The 20,688-nt window shown below is 41.8% G+C and overlaps 1 protein-coding gene across 1 annotated transcript in view; it reads left to right on the top strand.

Annotated features, from left to right (window-relative positions):
• LOC134533467 (uncharacterized) overlaps window positions 1-20,688 on the top strand; it is a 67,244-nt gene that overhangs the window by 33,690 nt on the left and 12,866 nt on the right. Inside the window, exons 2-3 of the mRNA XM_063370991.1 lie at window positions 7,427-7,624; window positions 9,946-10,149. Of these exons, the coding sequence (XP_063227061.1) occupies window positions 7,427-7,624; window positions 9,946-10,149 (402 nt within the window). The remainder of the gene's footprint in view (window positions 1-7,426; window positions 7,625-9,945; window positions 10,150-20,688) is intronic.

The following is a 20,688-nucleotide window of genomic DNA, read 5'->3' as shown; positions in this document are numbered from 1 at the left end:
GTGTGTACTGTGTGTACGTTCCGTTTCCTGTGTGTACTGTGTGTATACGTTCCGTTTCCTGTGTGTACTGTGTGTACGTTCAGTTTCCTGTGTGTACTGTGTGTACATTGCGTGTTGGAGCCGAGTAGACTTGTATCCATGTAGCTTCATAGACATGTAGTTTCGTAGCCATGCGGTCTTTTAGTCATGCAGTCTCGCAGCCATGTATAACTCGGAACCAGCTAGATCCTTTTAGACTCATAGCCTTGTAGCCTCGTAGTCTCTTAGACTCGTAGCATTGTAGCCCAATATCATTGGAGCTGTTGAAAGAAAAGGCAGTTGGAGCATTTGGAGCTGTTGGAGCTGTTGGAGCATTTGGAGATGTTGGAGCATTCGGAGCTGTTGGAGCTAAGAAGTAGTCGTTGCACGTCTATGCAGGGCTAAATGTTTATAAGATTGCTGGCTTTCGCAAGTGATCCTGTAGTAGGATAGAAATTGTGTAATAAATATTATGTTTGTAAAAGGCTTTGTGGTGTTTTATTTCTCGAACATTACACTTTTCTGGTATTTAAATTTATTTATTTTAGCTTCGTCTAGGATTGTGCCAAGGACATTAGTCGACCTAATTTATCAGTATATTGTTTGCAAATTTATTTAATGAATTTTTAACTATTTCCTGAATTTCTAGGTTAATTATTACGAATATTCCACGATGTTGGTCTTGATGTCTGATAGGATGATGGTAGTAGAGGATTTAAAGTCTCTTTAAGAATGTTAAATGTGGTTTATTGATTTTATTATTTTTTTCATAAAATTAAACATTATTGCATCGATCGAGTATCGAACCAAGGACTGGAGCGGATCGAATCAATATGTGAGTTAATAAGTGATTTTTTTTGATGAATTTTGGATTTTTTCCTGCTTTTCTAGCTACAGTAACATGATTTCAAGATGGCACCCAAATTTCAAGATGACGGGGGCACCTCTGTAATAAATTATTACTGCACTGTAGCGGGTTAGATAAAATTATCCATATGGAAATGTACTCTATTATACGAGTACACACACAAGATGGTGTACTCCAGCAGGTGGTAGCTCCTGGTTGCATGTACTGAACATAAAATGTCGGATCCATGATGTTCGACAAGTACAAAGTCAAATTTCAAGGACAAAGTCAAATTTCAAGGTCAAGGTCAAATTTCAAGGTCACGGTCAAATTTCAAGGTTAAGGTCTAATTTCAAGGTCAAGGTCAATGTTCAAGGTCAAGGTCAAAGTTCATGGTCAAGGTCAAATTGCAAGGTCAAGGTCAAATGTCAATGGTCAAGGACAAATTTCAAGGTCAAGGTCAAAGTTCAAGGTCAATGACAAAGTTCAATGTAAATAGACAAGGTTAAAGTTATGGTGAACAGAACATTATACCAACATGTCGCCAGCACACTCTAGCAGACGAAAACAAGATGGCGGTCTTCTGCGTACGAATACAAGATGGCGTACATGACATCATACCAGCTGATGGTAAATACCTTGTTATTGGTGGTGGTAGGTCAGTCTGTAGGTGCCTTCTGTGGAGGAAGGATCTGATGTTTTTTTTTTCCCCTGACTGGTTTGGAACCAAGGATGGGAATCGATATAATCTATCAGAATTCTATTAAATTAATTTTTTGATGAATTTTGGAATTTTTCCCGATTTTCTAACATAAAAAATACGAATTTCCAATATGGCATCTCAATTTCAAAATGGCGACCATAACGGTAATTGCAACATTAATAGGATCCAATATGGTGGTCGTAACGTAAAGTGTAAGAATTACATGGTACTCAACCAATTTGTAGGGTGTAACGAAATATGCAACATTTATATAATCCAAGATGGCGACCGTAACGATAAGTCCCACAGTGGTTTGTAAGATTTTTATTATTTATTCTATGGAATAATTTTTTAAATTATTTTTAAAAATCATCCCGATTTTCTAACATAAATATTAAAGATTTTCAAGATGGCTGGCGTAACGGAAATTGCAACGGTGACGTCATAATCCTAGATGACGTCAGAGGCTTATCGGAGGCTGTTGACATGGATTATTAAGCCTCTTTTAGGAATTTTCGTGGTTTCTAAGGTAAAACGACTTTTGAGGTTTTCGAAATCCTAATTTTCGAATTTTTGTGGAAGAAAACGATAAATTTTTCCTCAAAACGGGAATTTTTGAGTAATTTTGAGGAATGTTTGAGGAATTTTGAGGATTTTTGAGTCCAATATGGCCGCCATGACGTCACAATCGAGATGCTGTTCGGCACCCGGCACCGGACCCTGGACCCTGTGCCCGGAGCCCCATTTGTATACTACTGGTGCCACTGGTTTACCTAAGGCAATTTTGACATCCACAATGTTTTTGTTTAGGCTCTTTTCGTATTTTAGTGTGTTTTAAGCCAAAATGGAAGTAGCTCTGAAGACGTGACATTTTCGTACAGTGGAACAGTTATGTTTGGTTTAAATTTTACTCATTATGCATGGTTGGTTAAAACAGTGTCAATTTATTGTTTCACTTGAATTTATTAGTTTATAACATAAAGGTGTGCCGTTGGTCGTGCTGGTTTTCTCGGGGAACTCCCCATTTCCCCCAACCCTTTCATTCCAGTGCTGCTCCATACTTAATCTCATGTCACATCACACCAACGCTACAGGCCTAAGGCCTGCCTCCCTCGTGCTGTTTTACACGTTGGAGGCTCAGATGCGACGATGCGAGGCAGCAATAAGAACCACCAGACGCGCGCGCCTAGTGTCATTTCGCCCCTATGCGCAAGGTGCTAAACTGGCACGCAGTGTTGCCATTGTATCGCTGGAAAAGCGGTCATACTATAATTTTATTGCTGGAAAAAAAGTATGTACTAAAGTTCACTGTAGGTTTAAATTATTTCGCATCTACCTGAATAAGAGATTTTGTGATATAGCTGTGCGAAAGGTAACTTTTAGTCATGTTGGAGGGCTCGGAAATAGCATTTCCAATGCCCATTAAGTTTTTTAATTGTACTTAATAACCCTTCTCTGGAATGTGTTTTCTTTTTATATACAGGTACATTGAAAAAAAGTATAGCAACTCTCCAAATAAACAGATATTCCTAACCAACTGCAACGCAGTTCAAAAGCAAGGGAGGTGGGCCGCTTAGGTACTGACCAAAATCTGTCATTCACTCACATACTTAAATAGACTTAATGTTTTCTAGTCGAATATTTTTAAATAACTCATTTATTTCATTTTCATTTTCTGTTACTGAGAGGGAGAATCGGTATAATATTGTGATTTTATACAGTTTTAAACTAATGTTACGGTTGTTGTAACATGAAAAATGGATCATTTTAATTTTGCACGTAATCGTGTTAGTAATTTAAGAGTTCAACCATTGATGTACTGCCACTACCTTTACTAAGATTCTCTGGCAGTTAATATGTTATAATTTTTTTTTTTTAATTATGAAGTTGTAAAAAAAATTACTATTTTCCATTGAAGTGTGTAAAAAATATAAAGCTAAATAATAAAAAAAAACACAAGCCTGCTTACATTTGATTATTGACAAAATCTTAGGCTTACGTGATGTATTTTGAGGCAAGGAAAAATTTTTTTGGGGTGGTCGGCCCGTGTGGGGGGGGGGGAGGTTGGGGGGGCAGTAAGGTTTTTCGCCTAGGGCGCCAATTTACCTTGCACCGGCCCTAACTACGAGTCTACGAGACTCCAAGTAGCTACGAGACTACGAGGTTACGACGATATGAGACTACGAGCCTACATGGCAACAGGAGATTACAGGGCTACGAGGGCTACAAGGCTTCGAGTCTACAAGAAGGCAACTGGCTAAAATAGCTCCATTCAGCAGCGAGAGTGTTTATCTCATGCAAATAACTTGTTGCAAGTAGACCTGATTCTTGCAAAAGTTGATGCCACATGCTGTGTGGTACAGGCAGTCGCTCTTTCATGTGGAATACGGGATGCTCACTCACGATCGCAAAAGAAGGAGGGTTTCGCTAGACATCAAGGAAAATGAAGTTCGTCTTGGATGATAGCTATTCTCAACTGTCTCAAAACATAGTAAACACCTGAGTATTATTTTTTTTACATTTATTCCGCCTGATAAAAAATATTGTAAGTGCTGATTTCGTAAGAGAATATCACTAACTTAACTAAATTCTGAATAAAATTATTTGTCTAAGTACAAAAAAAAATTACATGCAGGAAATGTTTTCTCAGAAATAACCAAAAGCACCCAGAGAATTAGAAGTAGAAGTAGATTTCTCACCAGGAATAACCAGGACCGAACAGAGAAAACCAACAGAAATCTTGCTAGTAATGACCAGAATAACTTATAGAAACAAAAAAAAAAAATATTGGCAGGAATAATTAGAAGCACGTGGAGAAAACCAACGAAATATTGACAGAAATAATCAGGAGCAGGCAGAGAAAACTAATTCACTTTTTCCTAAATCAAGGTCATTGAATCGCAAAGAAATAACTAACAAATTTTAAAAATAGAGGAAAAGGTGTAAATATGGGCACCATATTTATTTATTGTCTTAAAGTTAATTTATTTTTAAAATATTCTAGATTATTGACTTTCATTCACTACTATTACATATTTACTACATTATAGGAGGCAAAACCATTATTAATATCTATTATTTCAATTCCAAAACAAAGATATATAGAAAGCTTTAAAAAAGGCCTCTGGAAAAATGGTATGTAAATATGGGCCCTCTTCAAAAAAAATATTTTAAACCTTTTAAAAATTGATAAATAATTCAAAATGTTACACAGAACATCACACCAAAAATTATGTACAGAAATCGCAAACATAAATGTCTCTTTCAGCCCCGGCACAATCTAAGTGTACCCACATCTGGCACATAACACATTTAATCCACACTTCTCCACGAGTGTCTTCAGAGAACTTCATATCGCAAAAGATGCAAGTTGCATCGTTCGAGTCTGGTGTATCCCCATCGTTTATATTCAAGTCGTCATCGCTGTCGACAAGGGGAGGGTCGCTAGAGTCTGATGAGTCCGATGAGGAAATGTAGCTTTTCGTGGGTTGAATTTTCTTTTTCTGAAGGCCTTTTGTCTTTCTGCCCCTATCTCCTGGCTGGTCTCTTGCCCCGGGAAAACTCAACGACCTCTTCTTGTGAGCACTTTCGTCAAGCGATTTGGTCAACTGCATCTTGAATGGTGATCCAGTGATGAGGGTGGCCCTTGCTGCTTTGCGCCCCCGAGTGGTGGTTCTCCTTCTAATGGTGGGGACAGGAGATATGTCAAATGGTGAAACTGCATTTGAAGTTCCTGTTGAACATGTTGGTGTTTCAAGAGCCTCATCAACTGGCATAGAAGGAGCCTGATGTGCTTGTATATCAGGATAACTTGAAGGAGAGGCAGATGATGTTGATGGTCCAGAGAAAGCAAGTAGAGGAGCATGTGATTCAGAAACATTATTTGCCACTATGGAGCAAGTTTTTCCTGCTTCCAACTCAGCAGCTATAAAGTCAGCGTCATTGAAGATATAGCGATTTATAGGATATATTCCAGTTTCTCTGAACCTATTTATTGCTATCTCAGCCGTTTGAGCACGAACATAGGCTTTGCCAAAAACCTCCTTAACATCATAGGGTATGAGAGGACACCCATTCTGTTGCAACCATTCTGTTGCCTCGCTGTAGTACAACTTCAGAGGCCCCATAAAAGTTTTATATAGGGGCTGTAATTTGTGGGTGGAATGAGGAGGAAGCGAGATGATAGTCACATGGTTCTGCCTTGCCAAGTCCATTACATCTGGATTACGAACATGGCTATAATGACAATCCAAGATGAGTAGAACAGGCCTTTGTTCAGTAGGGCAAGTTTTCTCAATGAAGTGAGTGAACTATTCTGTGAACAAATTGTTTTGAACCCATCCAGAAGGATGGGCTCTACCAAGTGCACCATCGGGACAGCCTCTCATCAGAGCATGGGTCATATTTGTTCTAGGGAAATTTATCATTGGTGGGACATAATGACCCGAAGCGCTCATGCTTGCGATAATTGTAATTGTAGCCCCTCTTTCTGCGGATGATAGAGCTGCAATTTTTTTCTTCCCTTTCATCCCTATCACTTTAGGAATTCTGTTCTGGACAATGGAAAGTCCCGTCTCATCAATGTTATACACTCGATCTGCTTGAAATGAGTGTTTGTTAAAATAATCTGCCAAGAGATCAAACAAAGCAGCTACATTCTCTTTATTGAAACCCAAAGCTCGAGCATAGGATGTTCCACAGGGTTTGCAAATTGATAGCTGATCCTTGTGTCTCTCAAGAAAAAGTCAGCTCAAGCTCGTCCTACCTCTCCATTTTTGAAAGGGGTTGTCAAGCCATTTCTTTGGGCAAGTAAATATGCCATTCTTCTCAGGTCTGTCAAAGTGGACCCAAAAAAATTTTGCTCCATCACAAGGAGGTAAGAAACTAACTGTTTTTCGAACTCTGCATTTATAAATGGTTTCCTTCCAAGCCTTGATTCTTGAACCACTTGCTCGGGACTTTTATCAAGTTTAAGAAATCTCTGCAGTGTACTACGTGGTACTCCAAATCTTCTTGCGGCACCTTTCACAGAAACCTCCTTTGCTTTTACAGCTGTGATAGCATGTACCATCTGAAATTTATCCCACTGATTCCTCTTGTTCTTGCATTCATAACGCTTCTTAGTCCTTGGTATTCTGCAACAACCAGAAAATAGTTACTAGCATATTTCAATGGGGAAAAACTGCTACAATGTCCTCACATTTATTTTTTTAGCTCTTACTAAGTGAGTAAGATAATGTATATAATGTTATATGCTGCACATTACCCAATAATTATAAAATAAAACTTACATGTGCTTTGAGGTAGGAGATCTTTAAATGTCCTTATAATTGTTTAAAAGAAAATTTAAGAGAAAATATGGTGTAAATATGGGCCCCCTTTAAATGGTTGTTGGTAGCACATCAAGCGAGCAGTTACCTGCTCCAATGGTGGCCAGGAAGCAAAGAAGTTCTATTGGTTAAAAATCTGCCTCTTTAAATGCAGTTTGCTGCACTGTTATAACTCTCAGTTTCGTAACAAAGCAATACATGTAAGATAACATTTCGGTTACTTCTACAAAATTATAATGTTCACAACTCTAAGAAGTGAACGGTAGCGTAATAAATGATACCATTCCAGCATTTACCTCGAGTGATTCAGAGAAACCACTGGAGACCCGATTCGGGTAGGCTGGACGGTGTTTCACGACCAGGTTCTACCAATTGCCAACCAATGTTTTGCCATTGTGCCAGGAATCCCAGAACACTTTGAGAGGAATATTCGTCTCAGATGATATCACCAAGAATGGTAATGATTATAGACATATGCAAGCTGCATGCAGGGATGTAGTTGAAAAAGTGTTGATGTGATATCTCCAGATGTGGACTTGCCTGCGAGGAACGGCGGCTGGTCACAGTGGAGCCCCTGGTCCTGCAGTGTCAGCTGCGGGGGAGGGGTGGGCAGGCAGACCCGCACCTGTTCCAACCCTCGCCCCAACGTGCATGGCAGGCCGTGCTCTGGGGTCGACTCACACACCGGCCCCTGCAACACCTTTCCTTGCGGTGACATCTCCTCCGGTGAGCCAAGCAGTCTCTACATGTTGCTACTTACTCTCTGTCACAGTCAGTTGTTTGTGCATGGATATTTGTTTTCTGTTTGGTAGCACATCCATACCCTGACAAACAGTACCTGAGAGGCTTAAGTATTTGTACCAATTAAGTAGTTTCAGCATATGTATTTAACAATTATTGGCAATTCATTCCAGACACAATGACATATGAGCTGGGTAGGGGTTGTTCATGTTCAAGGTGTTCGGCTAAAGTACCTTCATGTGATGCACTATAGCTGGGGACCTACAGGTGATGTAAGACAGAACTCCCGCTACTTCAAGACCAGCGAGTCACCTTTGGAGTGTTCGGTTAGGGATGGTGAGATGGATGCCCAGCCTTCTTCTTCGACATCACCAAAAGTTGCTGCTCTCCGGGTGCTGTGCTCCCACAAGAGCTATATGCAGACATATGAATCCCAACATCTGGACCTTACAGCATCTGGTGCCTGCCTGCCACTGTAGTCACTGCTACGGTGAACTCAGGATATCCCATAATAACCACAACCATCTCATTAATTACCACACTTTTTTTCCGCCAGTTCATCGCACTCCACTTCTTTGCCATTTCTCTTCCATTATTCACCACTACTTCAACATAACCAAAAATCTACGAACTTCAAAGACATCTCAATGTACACAGATGAATTTATCGTTCCATGTAAGTTTTCCAAAATAAGCTTAACCTATCTCTACGACACTTTTTTTATTGTAAAACAGTACAGCACACACGCCAGTGTTATATGCACTTATGACACTGTCAACTTCATACCTGTCTCCCCACTCCCATCAAAATACTCACAATTAAAATGCCCCAAACCACCCATTATTAAGATCCAAGAATGTCTAGCATTTTCACATACATCTTTAATTTCCAAACAATTACAACAATCATAAAAATATCCCGAATGCCACTCTTCAGCAGTATACTACACCCATGGATAATTCAATTTTCTACTGCTGAGAAAGTACAAATATAATTCACTGGCAAACTTGCTATTGCTTTAATTGACACTGTATTATCTCTCCAATTATTTGACAAAATGGGCAACCCTTGATATGACCTTATACAATATTTCATCCTGATGACCGACCGAATGTATTGTCATCTTCCAATCACTACCACTGACATAGTTAAATAAGCTTTCGTCGATCAGAATTCACTCATCTTATTAGAAAAATATCCAGTATTTAAACGACCGCAACAACAAAAACACCCATTTGGGAGAGGCAGCTCCCTAAAACAGACTAAAGATGCTTAACTGCTGAGACATTCGAATCAAAAAGTACCATTTGCCTCACAATGCTACAAGTGCCAATATATTGGACTCTGTCTGGATGCTGCCGACACCAACAATCCTGCTGTAAGTGTACTGGGCCCTACTAGTTAAAATACTGTACTGCGATAATTAAAAGTGTCAATCGGGAGGTAAGCATTTAACAACTTCAACTGGCTGCAAAGTTATCAAGGCATGTGCACGGTTTACTTGTTCAGTGTGTAGCAGACGAGTCGTGCCAGCACATAGTGCTGTGCGCGCAGACACGGGGGAGCTGAGACGTGTACACTCCAGCACGGTCTACTTGTTCAGTGTGTAGCAGACGAGTCGTGCCAGCACAGAGTGCTGTGCGCGCAGACACGGGGGAGCTGAGACGTGTACACTCCAGCACGGTCTACTTGTTCAGTGTGTAGCAGACTAGTCGTGCCAGCACAGAGTGCTCTGCGCGCAGACACGGGGGAGCTGAGACGTGTACACTCCAGCACGGTCTACTTGTTCAGTGTGTAGCAGACGAGTCGTGCCAGCACAGAGTACTCTGCGCGCAGACACGGGGGAGCTGAGACGTGTACACTCCAGCACGGTCTACTTGTTCAGTGTGTAGCAGACGAGTCGTGCCAGCACAGAGTGCTCTGCGCGCAGACACGGGGGAGCTGAGACGTGTACACTCCAGCACGGTCTACTTGTTCAGTGTGTAGCAGACGAGTCGTGCCAGCACAGAGTGCTCTGCGCGCAGACACGGGGGAGCTGAGACGTGTACACTCCAGCACGGTCTACTTGTTCAGTGTGTAGCAGACGAGTCGTGCCAGCACAGAGTGCTCTGCGCGCAGACACGGGGGAGCTGAGACGTGTACACTCCAGCACGGTCTACTTGTTCAGTGTGTAGCAGACGAGTCGTGCCAGCACAGAGTGCTCTGCGCGCAGACACGGGGGAGCTGAGACGTGTACACTCCAGCACGGTCTACTTGTTCAGTGTGTAGCAGACGAGTCGTGCCAGCACAGAGTGCTGTGTGCGCAGACACGGAGGAGCTGCTGCGACACCGGCTGCGGACGAGGCACTACAGCCAGGAGGTGTGGGAGGGCGATGCTGTAGTGCTGCCCTGCGACCCGGAGGGACTGGCCGCTGCTCGCAGGGAGGCACCACGTGCTCGAGTCAACTGGACCAAGGGTGCCGACTACCTGCAGTCCTCAGCCCGCGTGCGAGTGTCCAGCCGCGCCGTGGGTCAGTACTGTAGGCTCTCTGACATTCTACTGGGACAACCAATAAAATTTTAAAATGATAAAATTTGCCCATAATATATTTATCACAAAATTCTCAAAACTCCAGTGTTAATAAATACAATTTAAAGTGCAATAGGTCATGGTCAACGTCAACAAAGATCGCCACCATGATGTCACAAATACAATATGGCAGTCGATCATTGACTTTCACCTCGCACCTCAGCCTCCAGCCTGTCCCAGAAGGAACATTTACTCTCTACTGTAAGTCTTCATCCACTATATCTGGTAAAAGTATAAAATCAAAAAACCATTGTCGAGGACAGTGCCATACTGAAAATAGTGCTTTAGTTTGAAGGCGTGGACTCCACATTTCGTTCACATGCATGAGAGATCACAATAATTTCTTCAACGAGCCATTTGGTGTATGCCAGATTCTGGTAATAGAGGTAGATTAGATAAGCAATCATGACAGTCACGAGTTTGATGAAATCTACTTCCTTAAAATATGATATATCACCATCTGCATGTATCCCAGCTCTTTTTTTAGGCTAAAATTTCGGGAAAGATTCCAAAAATCATCAAAAAATTCACTCATTTAAAAAACGATTCACTCGATTACAGAGCTTGGTTCGATCCTTGCTTGATTCAATATAAGATAATTTAATTGAAATAAAAATGTTTCAGGTTCGATAAGTAAAACAAAAAAGTACAAATAAATAATTTATTACATAGTTTCTACACTACTACAAGTGCAATTTCAGTTTCTACCTTCACAGTATTTCAAATGGACCACCAAAGGGTCAGAGCGTCGGTATGATACACCACACTTATCGCACTGTGACGAACTTAACGACGTGTTTAGTGGGCAGTTCCGGTTTTCATGACGTCTAGCAAGCTGACCTGGCATAAAAGTTCTGCCACAGTAGGTGCAAACAGGTTCTTGCTTGCGCTCAACTGACCCAGTACAGGTAATATAATTTCGATGTTAGTTATCTTAATGGTTAAATAGTTTATTAATTTATAGCATTGAAACTGAGTTTTCTGCTGTCCATTATTTGGGCACCCGCTTCTTTTATGTGTGCGAGCGTTTGCCGGTGTAGTGAATGACGCACCACAGTATTTGCACTGTTGCGAAGAAACTCCGTCGTTCATTGAATTCTCCGAGGTTGCTGGTAAACCTTCAACTGATAAAACAGCACAAGCCGATGCCGGTATCACAGCTGCCACGGAGACCTCTGCAGTTGGTGGCACCGATGACTTTGGGATCTCTATGGGCTGCCGGCATCGCTGCCATCAAGGTCTGTACTGCTGATGGCAGACCTTCCATCCAGATCGACGTTAAAAATGCCATCGAGTTCACAGGACTAGGTAATTACACGACTTATGCATTGGACTTGTCAAACTAGTTTTCCCGTACTACTCCGCAGCCAGAGGTCGACTGAGGGTCTTGTCGTCTGGACTTCACTTATGAAGCCAAGGTTGCTAGCACAATACGCGAGTCAAAACAACATTTAATAAAAATAGTAGAAAATTTAAATCGGAAGCACAATCAACTAAAAGGAAGCAAAATTAGAAGCACAAAAAATGAAAAAGAACCGTGATGGACACACAATCAACACACATACAATGGACACGCAGTACACACTGGACACATAATACACAAACAGTTAACAAACAAGACATACAATGGGCATGTAATAAACATGCAACGAACATACAGTGCTCACAGGACACATAGTACACACACAGGACAAGCAATGGATACACAATGTACACACATTACACACTGTAAAAACAATACACAAACAGTTAACAAACAAGACATGCAATGGACACGCAATGAACATGCAGCGAACACACAGTGGACATACAATGAACTCACAGTACACACAGGACATACAATGGACACACTGTACACACACAAGTCACACACTGGACACGTAATAAACATATTGGACACTGGACTGGAAGAACCACCATCTGGACATCGCAAAAATGCACGCGGCAGTTGGTATACTACGTAGTCAAAACTACGATTTTTTTAAATTTTTTTAATAAATTAAATTACAGCTTCCTTAAAACTCTAGAAATAAAAACACACAAGTTAAATTTTCACATTTTTATTTAGAGAAATATATCAATACATATTAGGTTAAGGTAATAAACAATTTCGTGAACAAAGTCTTTGAGCCTCGTGACACTGGGTTCAGTCTCGTCGATTCCAGTAGCAACTGGTTCGCTGGTCTCGGGCTCAGGGACACAGGTATGTATCCGACTGGTCATCCTCTTCGGGGATGACTGCTTCGGTGAGATATGGACGACGATGTCTGTGACCGCGGCCATAGGCGTGCGCAGGACTTCAGTGGTGGTGGTGCCAGATTACACAACAGCCCTATCATTCACGGACCCGAGTCTAAAGCAGGAGGTGGGGTCCTCCCCCGGAAAAATTTGGATTTGAAAGCGCAAAATGGTGCTATTTAAGGTGTTTCCGAACAAAAACATTAAATATACAGATGCAAAAATTTTAGCTTTTTTTATGACAAATTATGGCTTTGAACGTTTTAATCGCCAGGAAAACTACTAAACTATTTACAGTTTTAAGCTTTGTTGAGCCATAAAGTAAATTGCACAAATTGTTTGCACGGAATTCATGCTCGTGGCTTTGAAAAACCGTACTTACATGTTTTCTGAAGACGCCAAATAAATGCTAGAAAAAACATTCTCAAATGTTAAGTTTTAAAATCAACAAATCAAGGGAGTTTTTGTAACCTACCTCAAATATGTAAAATATTAAAATAATAAAAATACACAAATAAGAGTGGGCAAAAGTTTTAACTTTTGGAATACAACAAAAATGTTTTGTCGGCGACTGCATATAAGTCATCGAGTAATCCTTTCCGGGATCCGGCTTTTTAATTTTAATCACCCATTTATACATCATACAGACAGATATATACAGCAATTAAAGAACCATAACAACAGTCAACTAGTGAAAATAAAATTATGATTAATTAATTAATGATCCACGTAACAAACACAGGCTGTACTCGTGTACTCATTAGAACAGTAAACTGATGAGTAATCAGTAAGAGTAAACACTACACAGTAGTGCTACCTGGTGGACAGCGGCTATTATTCCGTGCGCCTGCCGAGTGAAGTGAACAGTGGACACCAAGCGCGCATTCTACAAGGGCTGTTTTTTTTTCAACCTCCGAAAGGCTATATAAAAAAAGTAAATTTACGTAACATAGTAATTCTACCACCAAAAGTACAGTAGGGTCTTACTTATTTTAATACATAAAAGCCAAAACTATCGAGGCATTTGTCATATCGTAACACAAGCTTATCTATGCATGTTTCGAAGAAGTTAGCCGCCAGTGAATAGAGATAACAGGACAAGTGCCTTGATCTCCCGCTCCCTCACGACACCACTGTGAGGCGGGTGGACTAATCGCGCGGCGCACTGGCTCCCGCGTCAAGAATTATCGCAAGAATATGAATAATGAGGCACAATACTCCGCACAATTAGTCCACCCGCCTCACAGTGGTGTCGTGAGGGAGCGGGAGATCAAGGCACTTGTCCTGTTATCTCTATTCACTGGCGGCTAACTTCTTCGAAACATGCATATATAAGCTTGTGTTACGATATGTCAAATGCCTCGATAGTTTTGGCTTTTATGTATTAAAATAAGTAAGACCCTACTGTACTTTTGGTGGTAGAATTACTATGTTACGTAAATTTCCTTTTTTATATAGCCTTTCGGAGGTTGAAAAAAAAACTGCCCTCGTATGTAATTCGAGGAGAACTAGGAGAAGTATTTACATTTCAGAAGTTTCGTAGCCGCGGCCCGCGTGTACAACACGAGTAATTGCACCTAGCTTGTTCCCGTGTGTATAGTTGGTTCGATTGATAATTGATATACTGATAGTGTTATGAGCACATATCTGTAACTCGACACAATTAGAAAACATATTTTTTTTTTGGAAATAATACGGTTTTTTGTAAGTATGTATTATTTCTGCATATAAAAAATAAAATAACGTTAACCCTAATGGTGGTGCCAAGGCACCTGTGGCACCTACCGTGCGCACGCCTATGAGTCCACGGCTGCACCTGGGCTTTGCCTCGGTGCTTACTGAGACTGAACAACGAGACGCACGAAGTTTGGTAGCCTGCGTAGATGCATCGCAGGTCGTAACAAGTCGCAACACTCTCAAGTTTAGTGTGACATATGCAGTCGAAGTGACTACTTCTTCGATGCTTGCTGGAAGGATCGTGTGCGGTCTCATGTGATAGACGGCACAGTTTCCAGGTTCGTAACAATCTAGAAGCTGCTAAGTCGGTTCGTAGAACACAGAAAAGTGCGAAAACCGCCAGTGTTGAGCACCTTCATCATAGGTTTTTATATATATGCGCAGATATCCGGCATCACAGTAACTGTACTTGATACTGCTGAAGCTAGGTCTTACGCTCAAGTATACGTAGGCAGAAAGGAACGAAAACATATTCTTATAGTTCGGACGGCAACTAAAGTTGGGAACCTTTACACACCTTTTATATATGCATGCTCTACTCATACTGCGACTGTCATTTCCGCATTAGCTACGAGTTTGTACTGGCACATACTCGTTCAAACTTTTCGTGGGGCTGCACGCCATAAATTGCACTAAGATTGCGCAGGGAAGGACAGATATAGTCAGTCTGCAGTTCTACGATTTCAGTGACTCCATCGCAAAATTTGTTCAGCCATTTCTGCTGCTCAGGTCCGGCAACATCAATGATGCCACATGGATTCTTCAGTAGCATATCATGAGAGTGTTTATCACTTCGTGGTAATGGATTTGGTCTTGTCCCACTCAATACCATGGTAGTATTTGCATAGCCATTCGTTTGAGCGTTTACTTTATTCGTCCAGTATTTTCCAGGGATACAGAGGCCGGAAGGAGCGGGTTCGATTCCTGCCATCGTCCTCATACTTGACGGCAATCTCCTTGAGAACGAGTCCGTTTTGGATCTGGAAACCTTACAGGTTAAATTACATCTTGACGCTGTAGCAAGGTTCAAACAATGCTAACTGCTATTATTTTTGTAGCAGCAAACCACGGTCTGATTACCATCTTTGCCTTGCTAGGTGGATCTTTAGGTTTCACCAGTTTATTAGAAATGAACAAAAACAAGGTGTGATTCCGTCTGAAATATAATTACTCCTTACTGAGGAAACTTCTAACAGATACAAGAAAATATTAACATACAATATTAATTACATTCTTAAACAGCTCTCAGGTATATTCAAAAAAAATAATTGGCCGGCCGTACATGGAATTATCAAACGTTTCATTTACTAAAAATACATAAACCAATAAAAAAAATACAAATATGTCTAAATAATCCCAGTTGAGGTATGTACTTAAAGTCCAGAAATTATGTTTATCTTATTAACTGCATCTGACGACGTAATTTAAAGAAAGTTCAGAAAAGGGTCAAAAGATACAGAAGCACCGGAGGTCGGGCTTCGTTTCCCGGAGATCACGCTGGTACATGATGCCAGGGCGCCTGTGTGTTGTTGAGGAAGGGAGATGAAAAAGCCAATTCGGCGTCCGGCTCTCGGACCCTGGCTGGAACAGTCCGAATCAAAACTGATCAGAACTTGAACACAGACAGTATACGGGGCAGAAAATGCCCGGAAAAGTTAAGGGGGGGGGGGGGTTGGGGAAAGTCGCGGATCGTCACTCACCAGACAGGGGAGTTGGCTTCTGTTTACAGATGCGTCGCCAGCCAGGAACTGGATCCCGCGAATACGCGGCTGGGCGCGGTCGTTTTCATCATTTCAAAAAAAAATTAAAAGAAAAATAACTATTACACTTTGCACTACGCAGATGGACTAAACTACTGGAAAAAGATTATAGGGATAGCATCCCTTATTTAGGCGACTACATAGTCGGTTGCGGCCGGACGGAAGTCTTGCAGTGTCTCGTCGACTCGCCGATAATCGCGAAACGGTCCGTCTGCAGTCGCAATGCGAAGTGTCCCGCGGAGAACCGCGTCTCGTAATTAAAAGTAAATCTTGAATCAAAAGTGGAGGGGAGGGGGCTGGGAGTCCGGACCGAAAGGTCCCGAAGTTCCCCGAGTGCACATCATAAAAAAACTCTGACTGATTTCTCGAAGATGGTAGTACTGGCCGACTTTAGCGCTACCTGTCGAGAGGAGTCTGAAATAAAAATAATCGACTCGCCCAAGGTGTCTGCTTAACCAAGGGTTAAAGGGCGCAGTCTAGTGCAGCGCTCTGGCGGCCTACAGGGTAAGTTGGCTGGGCGGTTAGCGAGTTTTCCGCTAGGTATCGTGTGCGGTCCATCTTGGCACACACAATTTTTTATGCAAGGCGTCCTTGGAGACGTTCGCTGCCTGCTGGGGTGTATGACCGGTCATTGGACTTAGGCGAATTCTTAGAACTGAAAGAGGGGAGGGGGGTGGACAAAAGTGCAACGACGCTGAGAACGAGCGTCCATGACGTGCTTCCAGAGGAGTGAACCTAATACGTATTCGTGACAGTAAAGGCTATGGTCAGCTCGTCTCTGAGAAATGGTAACAGCTCGTCCAGAGCTGCTGTAGGCGGTTTTAGTCATGAAGTGAAGTAACGTTACAGGCCTGGGACGTGCCTGGAAGCGAGGGAAAATTTAAGCGAGCTGCCAACAAAGTATTAGATCTGCAAAATATCAGATACGTCTCTGGGAAAGGTGCTTCAGACTACTGGCACAAAGTTTAACTTAGGGGAGTACACCAGCCTAACAAAGTGTAAACCGTCCTTTAGTAACCAAATTATAGAGCAAATAAAATTTCCAAAAATAATTTAAAATTATAATAAAATTTAAAAAAAATCGTGTCGAAATGCCTAATTTCCGGCACAACGCTAGCAATGCTCGGCTGTAACTAAATTAATATCGCAAACACACTAGAATTTATGAGAGAATTTTCACAAGCTTATCTCGGCAGTTGTAAGATGCAAGTCGTGAAGTTTCAGACAAAAAGCATAAGTGTTTGGTGGGATATTTCCGCTCGTCGATATCTCAATTCTGTAGTCGACGATGTTTGAATTTATTCGAGCGTCCTGTTTGGAAACGTCAAACACCATTAGCGGATCCTTATTATTGAAACTATCGGGACTCAGTATCGGTGACTGTCTGCGCCCATAGTATGCTTGCTGAAACTTGGCATTCATTTGATATGCACAAAAATTAAATTTCCGTTTTCAATGTCCATGTTCATATTCACGTACAGGTAGCTTTCGCTGTTTTAAAATATTTTTATTTGACGTATTTGGCAGTTATTGAACACGGAGGGGTTAATTCCTTCAGTGAGCTGTCTTCCATTTTGAAGTCCGACGATGAAGTATCTCGGTTTTTTCTATACCGAAGCTGGACTTTATTATCCAATTATATGCTTTGAGGCAAGCCAGGATATGTTTCCAGACTCCAGGATCGGAATGATACGACAATTTTCTTGCCATTTTCTACATTCTTCAACATCTCTATACGTTCGGTCGTACCTACTTGGACGTGAGGTAGCAAACCACTAAATAGACTGTAGTGTTAGCGAGACATCCTGTGGGTTTTCTCAAGCAGCAACTGTTGCGTTTATGTATGTGTTGGCTAGAAGCAGTAAAAGCTCTTGTTTCGAATTTATTATTATATGCTTGTAGTATTCGGAAAATCCAAGCAGCATGGTCAGTAGAACACAAACTTCGATTTTTCCTTTGGAATAAACAGGTAGATTGTATTCATCCTCGAAACCCCAGCCTACTATCTTTGTGTTCGGCATCAGCGAAAGATAGTTTTTCATAGTGGATATTATGCCTACATATCTTGTATGGTCTACCTCGACGCCATTAAGTACATATGTAATGCGCTCGATTAGGTGAAGAATACCATTTCTTGATATTGTCGTCGTTATTGGAAGAGTGTCATCAGCCTTTGACAGAGTACCTATTATACGTAAAAATGACTGTGAAGTTAAAGTACAGGTATCTTGCTGCTGTACAGGATACGTACTTCGGAAGGTAGGCGTACGGCTTAAGCAGGAAAGTCTGGTACTCGTGCAGTTGCATTTTCGTAATGCTGTCATCAAAAATTACTGGTGCTTACAGGTTGAGGATTTCGTCTTCCACGTTTTTTCGGTACTTGTCCACTACTGATAAGAAACTTTACTCTATCAGGTGTTAACGCACTGGCGTCTGGTAGAGAAATGGACTTTTGCATGTCAATGTGACATCGCTTCAAGTGCAGACTTAATGTAATTTCTTCATCTTGAAAATTCAATAAGCATCCTCGCTGATCAACGATTCTGACGACAGGTTAAGACTTTTACATGCTTTGTTTAGTGCAGGAAACTATTCGCACACCAACAAAAAAGTCTCCATACTCGAGTAACTGAGGGAAACTGATTACATAAAATGAGTCGAAACGAATCGCTCGCGAACTTCACGCTCCTGCAAGATGAAAATACCTTTGATGCCAAATTGTAGTGCGTGGACTTGATGATTTATTCCAGGTGGACCTTGTTGAGATGATACCATATTCCCGAATGAATAAAGGTTTTCAAGTTTATGTTGACGGTCATCGATGTGTATAGCAAGTTTGGTTGGGCTAGATCTGTGAACTTGAAGACTGCGACTTACATAGCCAAGGCCATGGCCAATATTTTGTGTGATATTCGTGTACTGTCACACCTGCAAACGGATCTCCGTAAACAATTCTGCAATGCAACCTTTAGGGATTTGATGAAGAAGTATGGCATCAAAACTACTCTACATTGAGTAATTTCAGTACCCCCGTTGTCGAAAGGTTTAACAGAACTTTGCACACCAAGAGGTAGCGACATTTAACTGCTAACGAAATTACAAGTGGCTGGATACTAATAAGCAAATATAATTCCACAGTGCATTATACCATAAAACTGAAGCCTAAAGATGTAAAGGATGATCACTCGCTTCGAACAGTGTTTTCAAGCACAAAGCATAAAGAACCACGAGAGCCTAAAATTAACATAGGTGACATTGCGCGAATCTCCAAGCTGAAAGGCATCTTCGAGAAAGGTTTCACTGCGAAATGGAGTCCCGAATTTTCCGTGTGACCTACGTTCACGAATCAGAGCCTAGGACTTACTGCCTCGAAGATTTGGACTACAAGCCGATTCTGGGTGGCTTGTATGCCAAATAGATTCAGCCTACAATGTATCCTAACACGTACTTCTTGGAGAAGATTCTCAAATGAAGAAATGGACGATCCTATGACAAATGGTGGGGATTTCCATTTTGCTTGGGGAATCCATACCCGCGATAAAGACCCACACAACTCTGGAGTAGACAAGGCCAGGACTTTCGAGTGGATTCATATCAAGTCAGGAATTCGTATAGATTATGTCTTTAGTGTAATTGAAAACATTATTGTCTATTAATTTGGTGCATACTTAATAAGACATATTTGTAGACATAAAAAACCCTGATCGATTGTCGTGCCTGCGGCATCAATATATCGGCGGCTGCATTCATTTGGCATGCAGCACCACGTTGCACTCTCCCATCAATGAGTGTGTTCACCACATATGCATGACTGCGCACATGCCCTGCGAGGTGACAACCAGACATAACGATTTGTGCATGCAGATGGAGCACTAATAAGTGTCGTCAAATGCCCCCTCTCTCTGAGGCCATTATGGCTGTTGAGGTATTGTTTTATACACACAGGACTGAGGTCCCCTGTCACTTAATGGCACTGGACCTGCACCTAGATGGTGGTGTGAGTGTGTGGCATTTCTATTGTTTCTCTTGCATAGTAGGGAAGGAGTTGGTGTATATTGTTTTGAGAGGCCGGTGGTGAAGGCCTGCGGTGTGCAGTCGTCCCGACTCTGTCATGGAAACCGCCAGGACCATTGGCGGTGGGGAAAGGCCTGCGCCACTCGCAATCGCGGAGCCTACTTGGGGAGGTGTGTGTGCATCCTGACCTGTGCATCATTGGAGGAGAGTTTGAGACAGCAGTGAGAGATTTGTCTTCCATTTGGATGACCACCATGGTGTTGCTCGATGACATTGCAGGGTTTACTCTGTCCCGTTGAATAAAGTTTTCTCCCGCATCCATTGGTGTTATTGTCACCATTTGATTGTTCTTAGGACAAGACTGCTTATTTGGGGAGTGCTGTAATTGGTGGGGTCGGGAGTGCAGGGTCGCTGCCGCAACCGGCTCCTTGGGCTCTTCGATCCTCACTGTAAATGTGGAGTCAGTGAGGATGGAGGAGGTTCAAGTTGCCTCGTTGATGAGGACCAGACAGAGGTAGTCCCAGTGCAACTATGCCACTTGTCTACTAGGCAGTCCCACTGTTACAGCACTGCGCTCTGATTACCATTTTTGTTACAGCATTGTTCATTAATCAAAACAAATCAGATAAAAGGTTAATCACACTAAATACTACCATTTTTTGTTACTTTGTTGCACGCACGGAACAGAAAACAATACTCGTTACTAGCCACAGCGGCTACTGGCCTTGATT

This window comes from Bacillus rossius, chromosome 6 (assembly GCF_032445375.1).
Source record: "Bacillus rossius redtenbacheri isolate Brsri chromosome 6, Brsri_v3, whole genome shotgun sequence".
In the NCBI taxonomy this organism is placed as follows: Eukaryota; Metazoa; Arthropoda; class Insecta; order Phasmatodea; family Bacillidae; genus Bacillus; species Bacillus rossius.
The sequence above is the reverse complement of the archived record's forward strand: the minus strand, read 5'-3'. Positions and strand labels throughout refer to the sequence as shown.